Below are 17,618 nucleotides of genomic sequence, written 5' to 3' on the forward strand. Positions count from 1 at the left end.
ATGAAGAGACAAGTCAGTGTCATTCTTTTGTAAAGCTAGCCCACAAACCAGTGCTCAGTTTTTTACTAGTGATCCCTATAAATTTGGATCATAAATTAAACACTATCATATTTACAAAATTATAAAACTTGACGGCGACCAGCACCTTGTGCGGATAAGTTTCATATATTAGAACGAGTTGACACGTTGTTTAAATTTTACATCGACTTAGTTTGTGTTAGTTTGTGCTCCCCTGGATTTTCAGAGGAGCAGTGTTAGTCTTGGTTCCCCCAGATAAAATATCTCTCGTGTTTGTCTCGTAGCCTACCACAACTTTTGGATCAATGGTCAACTTGTTATTCTTCCTATATAACGTGTCCTTAATTTGCACTCTGGATTGTAGTACAAGTTTGCTATTCAATGTAGATCGAGTTCTCGAATTGAAGATTGGACGCTCGGTATAGGAAGCACCTATCTTTATCGTTCCTGGATATTATCACATAGAAATAGAAATATGTGGGAAGATCATGGACATCAACAATGTAACTTTACGACGACTTTGACGAATTTCTAAGGATAATAAAGGTTTATATAACTTTTTGATTTTTTTAGAAGGCCATTTCAAATCATAAAACCAGACCATGAGGAATGCCTCAACAATCTCAGTCATTGTTACAATCTTTTGTATGTCAAGCACCCTCAACGAATATATGTGGAGCAAACTCTATGATGACTTTCTTTTTGTTGTCAAAGAAAAGTATAATAAGTGTCACTTTTGTATTTCTTCTCTATTTCAAAATAATTGTCACTTTATAATATAAATCAACAATTTTTTTTTCTCCATTAATATACCTTTTATTTATTGAATTTCACTTCACTTAAATATTCCAATAACTACAATTAATAAGAATGTTTTAATAAATAATAGTAATTTCATCATTAAAATCAATTCTACTAATCATTTTCTTAAAAACTACCCACAATCCAAAAGCAACATGTTTGATATAAGCTAGTGAAAAGAGAAGATAACTGGCTAGGAGGGAGTACTAACAATATACTACTAAGGCTAGGAGGGTTTTTTTTTTTTTTTTTTTACTAGAACCTAGGAAGTTGTTACAATTTACTACTAATGTCTTGAATTTAAGTCCTTTTTTTTATTTTAAACTAGATATCCTCCACGCGCAAATGCAGAGATTAATTCCTCGAATTTTGTGGGACTCAAATAAGTGGTAGACTATCCCTAAGAGTTTTAATGTTGTGACATGTTCAAGGTTGTATTCAAACCCAAAATCTTGGTTAAGCTATAAGAAACCACAACATCTCATCTAAACGCTCTTGGGTAATTTTAGTGTTAAATATAAGCAAATAGTATACATTCGACTCATATCTACCTTAATATATCTTTCAATTAATATAAGTTTTATTTATCAATGCCTATTTTCTTATGAAATAAATTTCTTTGAAGGGTACTTTTGAGAATATAGGAACTTCTTTTAATATGATCAAGAAGATTAACTGTATTTAACTAATTTCTTAACAAGTGTGATACTATTAGTTATTTTTCCTTATAATCGAAAAGAGGAGAGTAAGAATTTGGATATATTTCCTTCTAACAGAAACATTAGATTGTCCTTGTGAGTTTAACTCAGTTGGTAGGGACGATGCATAATATATGTAAGATTCAGAGTTCAAACTTTGGCCAAAAAAAAGAACATTAGATTTGTCAAAAACAAAAATATTAAAGGTTTTATATTTTGAGTTTCTTGTTTTGTGATCACTCATGAACGTTTGAATTTGAACTTTAAGTTTTTAAGAATTTGAATTTGAACTTTAAGTTTTTAAGAATTAAATAGAAGAATATTCTAAATAAATTAGTCAAAATTAAAAAGAGAAGTTTTTTTTGTCTACTTTAAAAAGAGAAAATAAAATTTGACCAATAAAATAAAATAAAATAAATGTCTAAAAATTCTAACTCAACCGATAATAAAGAGTAGTCGGTAGTTATATGTCGTGATTGAGGTTTGATTTTAAACCCCCAATTCTTCTACTTATGTGTGTTGTATGATTATTGTGAGGTAAATAGTATTTTTCCGTCATTGAATGTGTAACGAGTATATATACAATGGTACTTCAATGTATCAAATTTTTTAAAAACTCCTTAGTTATGTACTACATTAATCAAAATAGTCTCTGACACTTAATTGATCCGTTAATAGTGTCATATCAATCCTTCAATATAAACCCCATCCACCACAAAAAAATATATCTATAAATATTTACTTAGTGTCATATCAATCCTTATAAGAAAAGGGTTACTGTCAGCATTAAAAAACTATTTTAATGTCAAGAATATTTTAACTGATGAAGTGCAGAACCAACAACTATTTTGAAATTTTGACATGTTTGAATATTATTGTAACTACTTGTTATACCTTGATGACAAAAATTACTATTTGCCCCGTTATTGTGATTCCCTTTATCTATATAAAAAGATAAATAAACAAAATAAATACGTAAGAAACGAAAATACAAAATAGCCTCTTACTAACATTTTAGATTAGATGCAGGAAAAGGGTAGTGTGGGGATTTCACACATCCACCCTTCTTGTGTAAGGGTGGTCCTGTCAAGTTTCCTAAAACATGCTAATGTCTTTGGCACTGTCATCCTTGTAAATTTCAACTAAAGACCCCATCTTAGTTTCTCTCTGAAGAATAGTTTCAAACCCATCTTAGTTTCTCACCAAAAACTTGAGCTTTTTCAAGAATACTCAGAACTCAATGAAGCAAAAATCAATGGAAGATACTATTATGGAGGTGAGGGAAGATTTGATGCTTTCACCTGCTGGTGACAGTGATCCAACACTCAGAACTGCTCATTTTCTTAAACCCATCTCAAACTCCATTGATGAACCAGCTTTTCAGCTTAACCCATTTTCATCTTCTTCTGTTTTTGAACCAAAGGAGCTTCCTTTGAAAATCAACTTCACTGGCTGGCGCCACACACAAAAGAAATGGGTTTGTTGGGTTGATAAACTTAAACAAAAGTATGAATCTGTGTGGAAGAAAGTTGGAATCTTTGATGCTATTATGAGTACTAAATGCATCATTCATAAAAATTATAACTTGCTATTTGGGATTGTTGACAAATGGTGTTCTGAGACAAATACATTTGTGTTTCCATTTGGTGAGGCAACAATAACCTTGGAGGATGTCATGGTTTTGGGGGGTTACCCTCTCATTGGTGATCCTGTTTTCATCTCACTTGAAGACCAAGAAATGAAAGAGATTGAAGAAAAGCTCATCATTGCAAGACAGACACTTTATAAGACCAAATCAGGTAAAGCTTACACAATAATTTGGATGGATATTTTCATTGATAAAGGTAGCGAAATTGAGCATGAAGCATTTCTTGCTGCTTGGTTGTCACTTTTTGTTTTTCCTCATAAAGATTTGGTCAAAAGTTATTTGTTTCCGATTGCTATTCATCTTGCTAGAGGGAATCCTATTGCTTTGGCACCAGCTGTTTTGGCTAGCATTTATAAGGATTTAAGTTTGTTTAAGAAAACAATCACTGATTTGTCAAAATATCATGCTGGTGGTGATATATTTCCTTTAGAAGTTACTCTTCAATCACCCTTTTATTTGGTTCAAATTTGGGTGTGGGAGAGGTTCAAAAATTTGCAACCACAACCTCAAACCATGTTGACCAACCATGGGGATCCTTTATTGTTTAAATGGCATAAGGTTCAGGCCTTGAAAATTGACAATGTTAGGTTGGCATTAGACTCGGCTATGGATGATTTTCTTTGGCGTCCATATGCTAGATATGCTCATAAGTATGGAATGTTTTATCCAAATGATGGAATTTGGGTACTGTATGGGAAAAATTCGGATAAAGAAATGCTTTCATTTGTTACATGTTTGAGAGTTTCTGAGCTAGTTGGATTTGAGTCTATAGAGCAATATCTCCCACATAGAGTCTCTTTGCAATTCGGAATGGATCAAGATGTTCCAAGTTATGTGCCGAGGTTAAACGAGACTAAAGGCATTGCTTGGGAAAACTATTGCAGACCCATCCATGATAAACGCTTGTATTTTCCACCGAGGCTTTTTGAGGCTGATGTTACCGTACGTTATGCAAAGTGGTGGACGCACTCGGTATTGGGTTGCAATGATTTTGTTAAGAAAGTTGTGTGTCGAAAGAGAAGTGCAAGTTCAAGAAAAAAAAGACATTGTGTAGGAATAGCTAACAGAAGTGGTAATGATGTTGGTGTTCCACCTGGATTTCCTTTCAATCTTGTTGACACACTTAATTTTGGAAACTTCAGTGATGGTTGTTCAAAAGCTAAAACTAGGAAGGTCGATGATTTTCAAGCTGATGTTCCTTGTGAAAATTTTGTTGCTGATGTTGAGGTTTGTAAGCCTGTGTTGAATGAGTGCAAATGTGGTGGCAAAGTCAATGGATCTAATCATTTATTGAACAAATGTTGTTCAACTCCTTCAGCAGATTATGAAAAGATAATACCGGTGAAAGGGCCAGTTTCAAAAGATAACATTGAAGTTTCGATAGGGGTTTTGGAGGATGGATTTAAAGATGCAATTGAGAGCAAAAACGAAAGGATGTGTAGTGACCGAGTGTGCTTATCTGAGACTCAAGGTGAAAGCAAAAGCTCTGGTATAAGAAACAAAGTATCTTCGTCTAATTCTGAATTTGGTGATTTTATATCATCAAATGTGGATTGTGAAATAGCTGGATGTGGGGATGAAGATGAAATCAAGAATCCATTTTGTGATGGAAATGATGTCCATGACATCAGCGGGGAATGTGTTGATCCTTTTAGAGTATACATGGAATTTGATCTTGAAAACAGGATTGAGAAGCTTGATAAAGTGTTCACTAAGCTTAAAGAAGCAAGATTTGGCCAAAAGGTTGAAACTTCATATTACTAATTTTGATTGCTAGTAGTCCCTTTTCCCTTCTGCAGCATGTGATGGTTGCTTTCATTTGAAGTAATTAATAGTAGGTGATTTGTATGAAGGTACTGAACTTGTTGCTATTTTGTAGATCATGGAATATCAGAGTTAATGAAGCTACTTATTTTGTTATGTTTATCACTTTTATCTGTTGTTGATTAAAAGATTTTAGAAGAAACAAATTATGGATTGGTATTAGCGAAGAATTTGTGCATCAGAAAGTATTCCAATGTCTTATTAGTGGACTAGCAGAACTTAAGCAGTGCTTATTGATTGTTGAATAACTTCTACTTCCTTTACCTGGTGTAAATGAAACATATTTTTTTGACAGGTATAGTATATATGGATTAAAAATGATATAATTCACTAAATTATCACTCTTATGCAATTTCTTAATTTGGCCTTCTTTTTATTTTATTATTACTTGTTTACCAAAACATTATAATAAACCCAGTAATAATATTTGTCAAAATACAAATATTTCACTGATAGCTTAATCTTTTGTTCACTTGCTTAATAGCCTGTGTTTGGTTGCACGACAGAAATGAGAAACACATCTGGAATGGCATTCACTGCAATTTTTAAAAGCTCCAATTCTAAGCTTCTGCGGTAACGTAATATTTGTTCACTTGCGTAATATTTGAAACGAATTGATCATATTATTTCAAATGAAGTCTATATTTAGGAAAAACCTAGTGGTTCCGTAAACATTTTAAGGTTGCTTTTGTCTTGTTGGGAAAATTACTACATTTAGTAAAAAGGAAAAATTTGAGTATTGTACGGGTTCCACTTTGGTGTCATTAATGGCACCAATGGCACCATCCAATTCCATCTCCACCACACACACACATCACACACACATCCCCACGCGGACCCACACACATCAATGGTCAGGATCTCTGCTATGGCACCAATGGCACCATTTCTAAGTCACTGAAGTATTTCCCGTATTGTACACACTACACAGTTTCCTTTTTGTCTCAGATAGAATACTTTTGTGCAGTTGTCAATTTTGGTTCAACACTGCCACGTACAGTACCTGCAAATTTATTACAATACAATACATACAATCTCATCCATCCCATCAGTTAATTAAAAATCAATGGCTACACCCAAACTGAGTTAGGTGCAACCTAGATTTTAATACAACAATAATTAAATCTTATCTGACAGCAAGATTTCTAAATTCTAACAGCTATATTATGTTACATCACTAAAGTTTGTCAAAAAAAAAAAAAATCACTAAATAAATATAGGAGCAAATTTTAGAGTTTAATATATAATGTTAAATATAAGCAAATATATATGCATATCAATTGTGATTATTAATTTTTTTTCTTCAATTTTGTTTTATATTTTCTAAAAAAAGGTTTTGATATAAAAATAACTACATATCTTAAAGGCTAAAATATGGTTTTAGTCCATGCAAATATGCCTCGTTTTGATTTTAGTTCCTGTAAAAAAAAAAAATTGTTTTTGGTCCCTGCAAAATATTTTGTTTTTGAAAATAGTCCCTGACCCTACTTTTGTGATGATTTGCATACGTGGCACATGATGACTGAACCCATTTTGTAGTTTTTGGTCCCTGCAAAATATTTGATTTTTTAAAAAGGTCCCTGCAAAATATTTTGATTTTGAAAATAGTCCCTCTGGGGTCTATTTTTAAAAACAAAAAATTTTGCAGGGACAAATTTTTTTTTTTTTTTACAGGGACTAAAACCAAAACGAGTTGTATTTGCAGGGACTAAAACCATATTTTAGCCTATCTTAAACTATCGTCTGTGTTTGTTTAGTTTTATTTGATGCTTTGTTTCATAAAATCTTAGTGTGCGAGTCTAGATTAATTTTCTTAAACCATCATGTGAGCTAGGTTCCACCAATGAAATATAACATATTATTATTTGGTTAAGTAGTTTAATGATTTGAATTTCACATTTTAAAGTGAATATTTGAGAAATCTAAAGTTCGAACTCGACTCCTATGTGTGTGTCTGTGTGTATATATATAATGCAATGTCTACCTACCATAATCAAAGATTTTTAAGCTTGAATTGTGTCTCCATTCGAAAACAGTGTATAAGAAAAACTCATCCTTGTTAACAAAATAACAAAAAGATTTATTATAACAAAATATAGTTAAAAAAGGATATAGAAACAAAGTACAGGAATCCTAAGAATCGACAAAACACCCCTTTGTTTGTTATGTTTGGTTTGAGAAATCAGTTACAAGCATCTTTCTGTACACATTGCCCAAAACATAAGTTGATGAAAATATTCCCATCAATGTTGAACCATAGCTATCACATTCTCATTCCCCATCAAAGTTTCTTAGTCTCAAACCCATGATGAACGGACAACCATGATAGATATTAGTTGGTGACAGTGAACCGACTTTTAGAACTGCTCATTTTCTTAAACCCGTTGCAAAATCCATTGATGAACCACCTTTTAAGTTTAACCAAATTTTATCATCTTTTGTTCATGAAACAAAGGGGTGGCCTTTGAAAATCCGTTTCAGCGGGTGGCGCAACCCACACAAAAAATGGGTTTGTTGGGTTGATACACTTAAACTCAAGTATGCATCAATGTAGAAGAAAGCTGAAATCTTTGATGCTATATTGAGTACAAAGTGTCGAATAAAGAAGGATCAAAACGTACTATTTGGGGTTGTTGATAAATGGTGTTGTGAAACAAATACATTTGTGTTTCCATTTGGTGAAGCAACTATCACTTTGGAGATTATTTGAGGCGGTGTTTGTGTTTTTATCCATATTCAATTTAAGAAGTGATTTAACTTCTATTTTTGAGAAAGTACAAGTGATTTAACTAAAAACATGAAATTGGGTGATTTTTTGAGTTAAAACTCGATTTTAACCCCATGTATGTGAATTTGGAAGAAAATGGATTTTGGCAGTAAAAGTTTTGTTATTACTCTTACTAGTATTAAAGAAACTGGAGAAAGTCCTTGTGAGCTTAACTCAGTTGGTATGGACAATGCATAAAATATGCAAGGTCCGGGGTTCGAACCCCGGCCACCACAAAAAAAAAAAAAAAAAAACTGGAGAAAAATACAAAGAAGGGTAAAGTCCCTAACCTTCCATGGTCACCTTTAAAATCAGTTGTGGAGGTCATCAGTTGTGGAGGTCATTTAATATTTACTCAAACACACGTTTGTGTTTCTTGTTTTGTCATCACTCACGTTTGAGTTTGAACTTTAAGTTTTTTTAGATTCAGATAAAATTATACATATTTGATATTATTGCTTTTAAATACTTGTACTGAATATTTTTAGGAAACTTCTAAAAAAAATGTATATTTAAATAAATTTCATAAGGAGAAATGAAAGTTTAAGAAAATGTGTTTTTTTGACTAAAAGTAAATGAATAAATTCCACTTTTAAAAGCATCAGGAAAAAACAACTAATATTCCTAATTAATATGCATATATATTCTTCTTATATTTTAGTCCTAAATTATGTTTTTTTTTAATCAGATATATCTGTGTGCAACCGTAAAAGATCAATTCCTCGAACATAGTAGAACCGCAATGGTGGCAAAGCTCTCCCACAAGTAAATTAACACTAGGGATAATTACACCCACCTCCCTTAAGTTTTAGTTAAATGACACATACCTCCCCTCTAGTTTTTATTTAATCAATTAACTCCCTTATTTTGGCTTCTAAATGACACGTACCCCCTCTTCCGTTAATGCCGTCTGTGAATTGTTGTTAAAAGACTGCCTTCATCTTCATCATTCTGGAGGCTACAATCCGATGCAAGCAAATAAAGCCACACGTCCATTTTGAGAAGAACTTGCGACTTCCTATTTCACCATGTTGCTTTTTTGTTTTCCTTCATCTTCATCATATACTTGATTACAAAAAGAGCGTGTGGTGTGTTTGGTTAGGTGTGGTATCACTATTTACCATGTTTGAATAGTGAAAGCATCTTTCTGTGCACATTGCCCAAAACATAAGTTGTTGAAAATATTCCCATAAAGAAAAAATGGCTCATCCTTGGTAGTGTAGTTTTCAGATTTTGAAGAATAGTATACGGTTTCAAGTTGTTCAACCATATCTATCACATTCTCATTCCCCATCAAAGTTTCTTAGTCTCAAACCCATGATGTACGGACAACCATGATAGATATTAGTTGGTGACAGTGAACCGACTTTTAGAACTGCTCATTTTCTTAAACCCGTTGCAAAATCCATTGATGAACCACCTTTTAAGTTTAACCAAATTTTATCATCTTTTGTTCATGAAACAAAGGGGTGGCCTTTGAAAATCCGTTTCAGCGGGTGGCGCAACCCACACAAAAAATGGGTTTGTTGGGTTGATACACTTAAACTCAAGTATGCATCAATGTAGAAGAAAGCTGAAATCTTTGATGCTATATTGAGTACAAAGTGTCGAATAAAGAAGGATCAAAACGTACTATTTGGGGTTGTTGATAAATGGTGTTGTGAAACAAATACATTTGTGTTTCCATTTGGTGAAGCAACTATCACTTTGGAGATTATTTGAGGCAGATGTTACCATGCGTTATACAAGGCGGTGGAAGCAATCGGTATTGGGTTGTGATGATTCTGTGAAGAATATTGTGCGGCAGAAGAGAAGTGCAAGCTCAAGAAAACAAAGACCTTATTTATGTTCTAATGCAAGAGAGTGATCTACTTATCTACTACTAGGATTTGTAGATAGTAAAACACATACTCACAAGACACACACACCTTACAAGGCTACAACGTCTCATACTACATCCTCAGCATAAAGAGAAATTAAAACAAAGTCACACAAACATACAACATTGTCTAATTAAACCTCAATATGATGATCATTTTAAGTGTTGCCGCCGTCTCTGACTCTGTTGTGCTTTTCATGAAGAGATAAGCCAACATGGTAGCAAACAGCTTCCTCATCCAAAATCCTATCATCCCTTTAAAATTTCAGCATAACCTCATGGAATTTTGACCATGACAAAAAATTGAGCTCCATAATATTCACTACACAATTAAAAGGAAAATTGATGAATGCAATCAGTTGTGTGGTAATCATACATACCCTCATCATACTTTATAATATTGTCACTCAATTAGAGTTTTTAGATAAATAATAAAATCAAAACAGTAAATTTGTTAAGAATTATTTTTATAAAAAGATCATCAATACATATCTAGTAATTTAGAAATGGGACTAATTAATATAGAAATTTGCTAATCAATATATATCTAGTTTTCACAAAGAACTGACCTGCCTATGCATTGTATCTCAACATGACTAATCAATTTCAGCTGCCACATTTATTATTTTCATATGTTATTTTCATTTAACTAATTACTTATATGAATTAAGAAAATCATGTAGTATAACATATTTATAAACAATGTGTTTTGACACATATAAGCGGCGATGATTCGGGTGTTCCACCTCGATTTCCTCCTAGTCTTGTTGATAATCTCATTCGTAGAGAGTTTTGTGATGCCGGTTCAAAAACTAAAACCAGGAAAGTTGATGATCTTTAAGCTGATGTTCGTTATGAAAATTCTGTTTATAATTGTTTGAAAGCTGATGAAAATATTGATGCAAACGGGAGAAAAGAAGCAAGGAGGAAGTTTTCTAAGAGTCAAGGTAAAAACAAAAGCTAATGCTATTAGAAACAAAGTCGCTTTGTCTAACAAAGTAACTGTTGTGCAGCAGGATCTTCAGTATCCCTCTGATATGGCAGCTCAAGCAAAAGCTAAAGAAACAGTTGAAGAAAGTGAAGATGAAGTTGATGTTTTGTTAGAAGAGGAACTAGAGCATGTAGCAAGATAACAGGAAGAGATCTTACAGATAATGGATTTGAGGGAGAAGAGGGATCAAGAGTTGAGGCAACTACTCACTAGTGTTCCAAGGAATCACAATAATCACCACCATCATCTTCTTAAAACTCTATTTAGTTTTTAAACTTTGTTAAACTCATGACAGTAATGGATGGTCTTTCCATACCCTTTATTTTGTTGATAACAAATGAAAGAGAAAGTGATACTAGCTTTTATGAGTTATGATATATTTTTATGCTTGTCTTATTTATCTTAAGTAGTATTGGCATGACTAACACATATTGAGTTTGAAACTGAAATTTCAACGGCAGAAGAATTCTCAACAGGAATGGCAATGGTACCACATGCAATCTCCTCGAAGAAACGTTCAGCAAAGCTCTGTCTCGAAGATTACATTCATCTTCTTCATTCTTGTCACACCGTTGATCTCACCCTGAATCAACTCAATCAGGTCATTCGTATTCACGGCTTCAAGAAAATTCACCATGCTCCTAAGAAAGTGTTGACTGATGCTGTGGACGTGTTAGCTGTGCTGACGGTGGAGGAAGCTGTTGCAGATCTCAGTGATCTCAACTGGCAAGAGTGTTGTGTCACTTCTATCCAGAAATTCTGTTGCTGCGAGGACCGGAGATCGTTTCCTGCTTCAGTGGATCAGAATCATACAGTCGCAAATCAGTTGCTGTAACACCCCGTTTTCCCAACTTGAAAATTTCATCATAAATCAGAGTATTTAAATCACAAACGGAATGTCACATACTCCTTTAAATCATAAAACGGATAATAATAATTATCCTTCAAATTCAACATCATGAAAATCTTAAAATTGTTGCAGCGGAAAATAGTTCAACATCTAAAAGTCTTGGCATGCAGGCCTTATTGGAAAATCTCATAAATTAGTTCATAAAAGAGACACGTAAGGAATTGAAGTAAAAGCAAGCCCCCATCCCGTTACGTATCAGAGCACCTAGACACCAACAAAGAGTCCACTCATGAACGCCTCTAATCTTTATTACCTGCACATTACCCACGGTCGAGGCAACATATACGCAGAAGGGGTGAGATTTCATAATCAATACATTAAGCATATAATCCAATAAAATGCATTTAACAACTTAAACATTAATAACATATCAACAATTAACAATTAGCATAATTTTTCATTACATAACAAATACAATCATCAATACCATTACTAATTCTCATCACAAATCATAATCAACTTAACACTCAACTTGACGACACAACTCATCCTTGACCATGCAACTCTATCAACTCGACAACATCTTGACCACTTAAACATCATGAACCTCTTGATATGCAAATGCATTTGGTACCAATACAGAGCATCAAGCTCCCAACCAACTTATATGAGCGTAATTAGGCTCTTCAGGGCATCAAGCCCCCAACATAAAAAGCTCCAGGGCATCAAGCCCTCACCAATCATGTGAATGACTAAGCATTCCAGGGCATCAAGCCCTCAACCAACTTATATGAGTATGCAATGGACTCAACTTCCAACAACTTAGACAACGACGTGTACAACTCATACGACTCATAATCATGGACAACTTCTTAAATTCCAACAACATAGACCGACTCATGCAACCTCAAGACACTAACAGTCGACAACAGAAAACAGCAGCAACATACAACAATTAACAACGCTTGAATGTGTTAACATTCACATAAGGAATTAATTACATCAATATAAATATCATAAAACATCATTATAGCATTCATGCAGCAACACTTCTAATTTTCAGTCACCATAACAGACTTCTGGAGCTTATGAAAGCATCCTAAACAGCTCTCTAACTTACTTCTAAGGTCATCTCAAGACTACACGTGCGAAAGGATCGCATCGGGACAATTTTGGGCAACTAACAGCCTAACTCGCAGTGGCGAGTAACTTCACTCGCAATGGCGAGCAAAGTGTACATTCTGGGTGCCTACGTATTTACTCGCAGTGGCGAGTTATTCTGCTCGCAGTTGCGAGCTCACAGGTCACTCGCAGTTGCGAGTTGCATTGCTCGCAGTTGCGAGTTCTGGGTTCTAACTCGCAGATGCGAGTGTTCTTGCTCGCAGGTGCGAGCGATGAATGTCAGTACGGCCAGAAACCTAAAAATCACAACTTTTCACCTATATTCATGATTCCTTCATCCAAATAGCATCTAATTATCATCTTAAGTCATATCTAAGGTCTGTATACTAATTTTGCATCAATCTAACATCTGTTCTTGATTTATTCATCAAAATTGATCCTAAACCTAATTCTCAATTCTCACCAAAACTTAACCTAATCATGCTAAATTCATCCCATAGAATTATACCCTTAATAATATTGAAAATTAGTCTCACCCTTACCTTAATTCAGATGAACAAAGCTTGCGAAAAACAAAGTGATGAAAACACCCAAAAATACTGCTTCAGTGCGCGATAGTTTTCTCTCAACTCAGACCTTGTTTCGACGATCCGAACGGTGAAAAGGTAGACCCAGGTGTTGTGAATGCTGTGTCCAAAAATCGTCACGATCCAACGGTTAACGAGTGAGATATCATTGTTTTACTGAGGCAGGTTTCAGAAAAACGGAAATTGCTTTCTCTCTTCTTTTTGGTGGCTACTCTTCTCACAAAACTGTTTCTACGTAATAGCTATTCCAACCTAGTCTCTCATATTTATAACCCTCCAACTATTCTATTTACTCTTTCTAATAATTATAATTACCTACTAAATATAGTCTAATAAATAATAAACCAAATAATATATATATATTTTCACACAAAATAACAAGTATATTATACACCGAATAACATATATTCACATAAATACATCACATAAATATAAATATATTTCCAGACTCACATTACATAATTATTCAGAACACATAAATCATATAAATATATTCTAAATTCACATCACATATATAATCACATAAAATCACACCACATCATATAAATCATATAAAATCATATAAATATACACATCACATCACATAGTTCATATAAACATATAAGTCATATCAATATTCACATCTCATCACATAATTCATATAAATATATATAAATATATTTCTAGGCTCAATAAATAAACCAAATAAATCAAGTAACAAAGAATAAATCAAATAATTAAAAAAAGTGGGCGTTACAACTCTCCCCCACTTAAAGAATTTTCGTCCTCGAAAATTAAACATCCTGCAAACAACTCTGGATTAGTCTATACAACAAACAACAATTTTAAACAACATACAATCAAACAACAAGTTAGAACAACAAAAGACAATGTAAAATTATTACACAACACTACGTTGCTTGACACGACTCTACTACTTGGCCGGACGGACCGACCTGCTCTGATACCAATTGTAACACCCCGTTTTCCCAACTTGAAAATTTCATCATAAATCAGAGTATTTAAATCACAAACGGAATGTCACATACTCCTTTAAATCATAAAACGGATAATAATAATTATCCTTCAAATTCAACATCATGAAAATCTTAAAATTGTTGCAGCGGAAAATAGTTCAACATCTAAAAGTCTTGGCATGCAGGCCTTATTGGAAAATCTCATAAATTAGTTCATAAAAGAGACACGTAAGGAATTGAAGTAAAAGCAAGCCCCCATCCCGTTACGTATCAGAGCACCTAGACACCAACAAAGAGTCCACTCATGAACGCCTCTAATCTTTATTACCTGCACATTACCCACGGTCGAGGCAACATATACGCAGAAGGGGTGAGATTTCATAATCAATACATTAAGCATATAATCCAATAAAATGCATTTAACAACTTAAACATTAATAACATATCAACAATTAACAATTAGCATAATTTTTCATTACATAACAAATACAATCATCAATACCATTACGTACTAATTCTCATCACAAATCATAATCAACTTAACACTCAACTTGACGACACAACTCATCCTTGACCATGCAACTCTATCAACTCGACAACATCTTGACCACTTAAACATCATGAACCTCTTGATATGCAAATGCATTTGGTACCAATACAGAGCATCAAGCTCCCAACCAACTTATATGAGCGTAATTAGGCTCTTCAGGGCATCAAGCCCCCAACATAAAAAGCTCCAGGGCATCAAGCCCTCACCAATCATGTGAATGACTAAGCATTCCAGGGCATCAAGCCCTCAACCAACTTATATGAGTATGCAATGGACTCAACTTCCAACAACTTAGACAACGACGTGTACAACTCATACGACTCATAATCATGGACAACTTCTTAAATTCCAACAACATAGACCGACTCATGCAACCTCAAGACACTAACAGTCGACAACAGAAAACAGCAGCAACATACAACAATTAACAACGCTTGAATGTGTTAACATTCACATAAGGAATTAATTACATCAATATAAATATCATAAAACATCATTATAGCATTCATGCAGCAACACTTCTAATTTTCAGTCACCATAACAGACTTCTGGAGCTTATGAAAGCATCCTAAACAGCTCTCTAACTTACTTCTAAGGTCATCTCAAGACTACACGTGCGAAAGGATCGCATCGGGACAATTTTGGGCAACTAACAGCCTAACTCGCAGTGGCGAGTAACTTCACTCGCAATGGCGAGCAAAGTGTACATTCTGGGTGCCTACGTATTTACTCGCAGTGGCGAGTTATTCTGCTCGCAGTTGCGAGCTCACAGGTCACTCGCAGTTGCGAGTTGCATTGCTCGCAGTTGCGAGTTCTGGGTTCTAACTCGCAGATGCGAGTGTTCTTGCTCGCAGGTGCGAGCGATGAATGTCAGTACGGCCAGAAACCTAAAAATCACAACTTTTCACCTATATTCATGATTCCTTCATCCAAATAGCATCTAATTATCATCTTAAGTCATATCTAAGGTCTGTATACTAATTTTGCATCAATCTAACATCTGTTCTTGATTTATTCATCAAAATTGATCCTAAACCTAATTCTCAATTCTCACCAAAACTTAACCTAATCATGCTAAATTCATCCCATAGAATTATACCCTTAATAATATTGAAAATTAGTCTCACCCTTACCTTAATTCAGATGAACAAAGCTTGCGAAAAACAAAGTGATGAAAACACCCAAAAATACTGCTTCAGTGCGCGATAGTTTTCTCTCAACTCAGACCTTGTTTCGACGATCCGAACGGTGAAAAGGTAGACCCAGGTGTTGTGAATGCTGTGTCCAAAAATCGTCACGATCCAACGGTTAACGAGTGAGATATCATTGTTTTACTGAGGCAGGTTTCAGAAAAACGGAAATTGCTTTCTCTCTTCTTTTTGGTGGCTACTCTTCTCACAAAACTGTTTCTACGTAATAGCTATTCCAACCTAGTCTCTCATATTTATAACCCTCCAACTATTCTATTTACTCTTTCTAATAATTATAATTACCTACTAAATATAGTCTAATAAATAATAAACCAAATAATATATATATATTTTCACACAAAATAACAAGTATATTATACACCGAATAACATATATTCACATAAATACATCACATAAATATAAATATATTTCCAGACTCACATTACATAATTATTCAGAACACATAAATCATATAAATATATTCTAAATTCACATCACATATATAATCACATAAAATCACACCACATCATATAAATCATATAAAATCATATAAATATACACATCACATCACATAGTTCATATAAACATATAAGTCATATCAATATTCACATCTCATCACATAATTCATATAAATATATATAAATATATTTCTAGGCTCAATAAATAAACCAAATAAATCAAGTAACAAAGAATAAATCAAATAATTAAAAAAAGTGGGCGTTACAGTTGCAGTCACAAAGCCATTGTCTCATTCCTGAAACTTTTAAGCATAAGCTAGAAGCTACAAAATTGGTGCCAAGGCGTAAGAGGAGCAGTATTCAATCTTTTAACTCTTCTGCGTCGATTGTTGATTCTGCTTCGTTCGCTTCATGCTGAACAATTGACTCTACTAGTCTATTGATTTTTTCTCTATCAGTTATAGTATATGCGTGTTGTTCCATTTAATCAATGTTAGAAGTGGATTATGAAGATGTAAATTGAGAGTTAATATGATTCTTCATGTTATATTAGTATTATACATGTTTGGCGAGTTTGAGAATCAGGATACTATTTACTCTATGACTTTCAATATTTGAGGTAAATGTTTAGTGGTTTTACTTTGAATCTTTTCCCTCAAAAAAAAAAAAAAAGACTAACACATATTTTGCAATATAATGAAGTGCGAAAATCTGGTGCGTAAACTTTGTTATTGTGATAAAGCATATATAATGAATTATATGAATTTTTTTTAATCATGAATTGAATATAATCTTGGCAATTTTGGAATTAAAACCAATCTCTGTATATAAATATTTGAGTCTTCTAGCTGAAATGAAGCATAACTCTCCTGATTTCATCATGATTGATATATAATGAAGCTTTTATATCTATGGAGCAGCCACAACAAAAATTCTCAATTCTTCAAATTGTGGGAAGAAAATCAAAATATAACTCCAATATAGTCTATTTAAGCGAAACATATGTAACCTGAAGAAATTATTTGCCAGCTCATTATGCATATGGAAGTCTGTTGTTCAGGAACAGTGCCTTTGTTTCTTGTACAAATGTGCTATATAATAGCTTTCATTGGAAATTATTACTAGTATAGTATGTGAATAAATGTGAAAGGACTGAAGTTGAGGCTATTATGCAGATCATGGCAATATGAAATTCAGTTAATATATTGATTTTGAGATATGAAGAGTATAATCTAGAGAAGATACTAGTAATCCTTAAAATATGTAAGTTACTAGAAAG

At 33.6% G+C, this 17,618-nt stretch overlaps 1 protein-coding gene and 1 pseudogene across 1 annotated transcript; both read left to right on the forward strand.

Annotated features, from left to right (window-relative positions):
- Positions 1–2,641: 2,641 nt before the first annotated feature.
- Positions 2,642–10,881, forward strand: LOC146938054 (uncharacterized; annotated as a pseudogene).
- A 42-nt stretch (positions 10,882–10,923) lies between these two features.
- LOC146938055 (uncharacterized) lies at positions 10,924–16,850 on the forward strand. Its single transcript, XM_085749575.1, has 3 exons — positions 10,924–10,930; positions 11,088–11,435; positions 16,606–16,850. The coding sequence occupies exons 1-3, from the start codon at positions 10,924–10,926 to the stop codon at positions 16,755–16,757; spliced, it is 507 nt and encodes a 168-aa protein (XP_085605701.1). The 3' UTR covers positions 16,758–16,850.
- The last annotated feature ends 768 nt before the right edge of the window (positions 16,851–17,618 follow it).

The sequence above is a fragment of the Medicago sativa genome, chromosome 3 (genome assembly GCF_051527215.1).
Source record: "Medicago sativa cultivar Bolivia chromosome 3, Bolivia_mono, whole genome shotgun sequence".
NCBI lineage: Eukaryota > Viridiplantae > Streptophyta > Magnoliopsida > Fabales > Fabaceae > Medicago > Medicago sativa.

Coding starts and splice junctions, on each gene's coding strand:
- LOC146938055 (XM_085749575.1), top strand. Junction 11,436..16,605: donor TGCTTCAGTGGATCAGAATC/ATACAGTCGCAA, acceptor AGTGGGCGTTAC/AGTTGCAGTCACAAAGCCAT.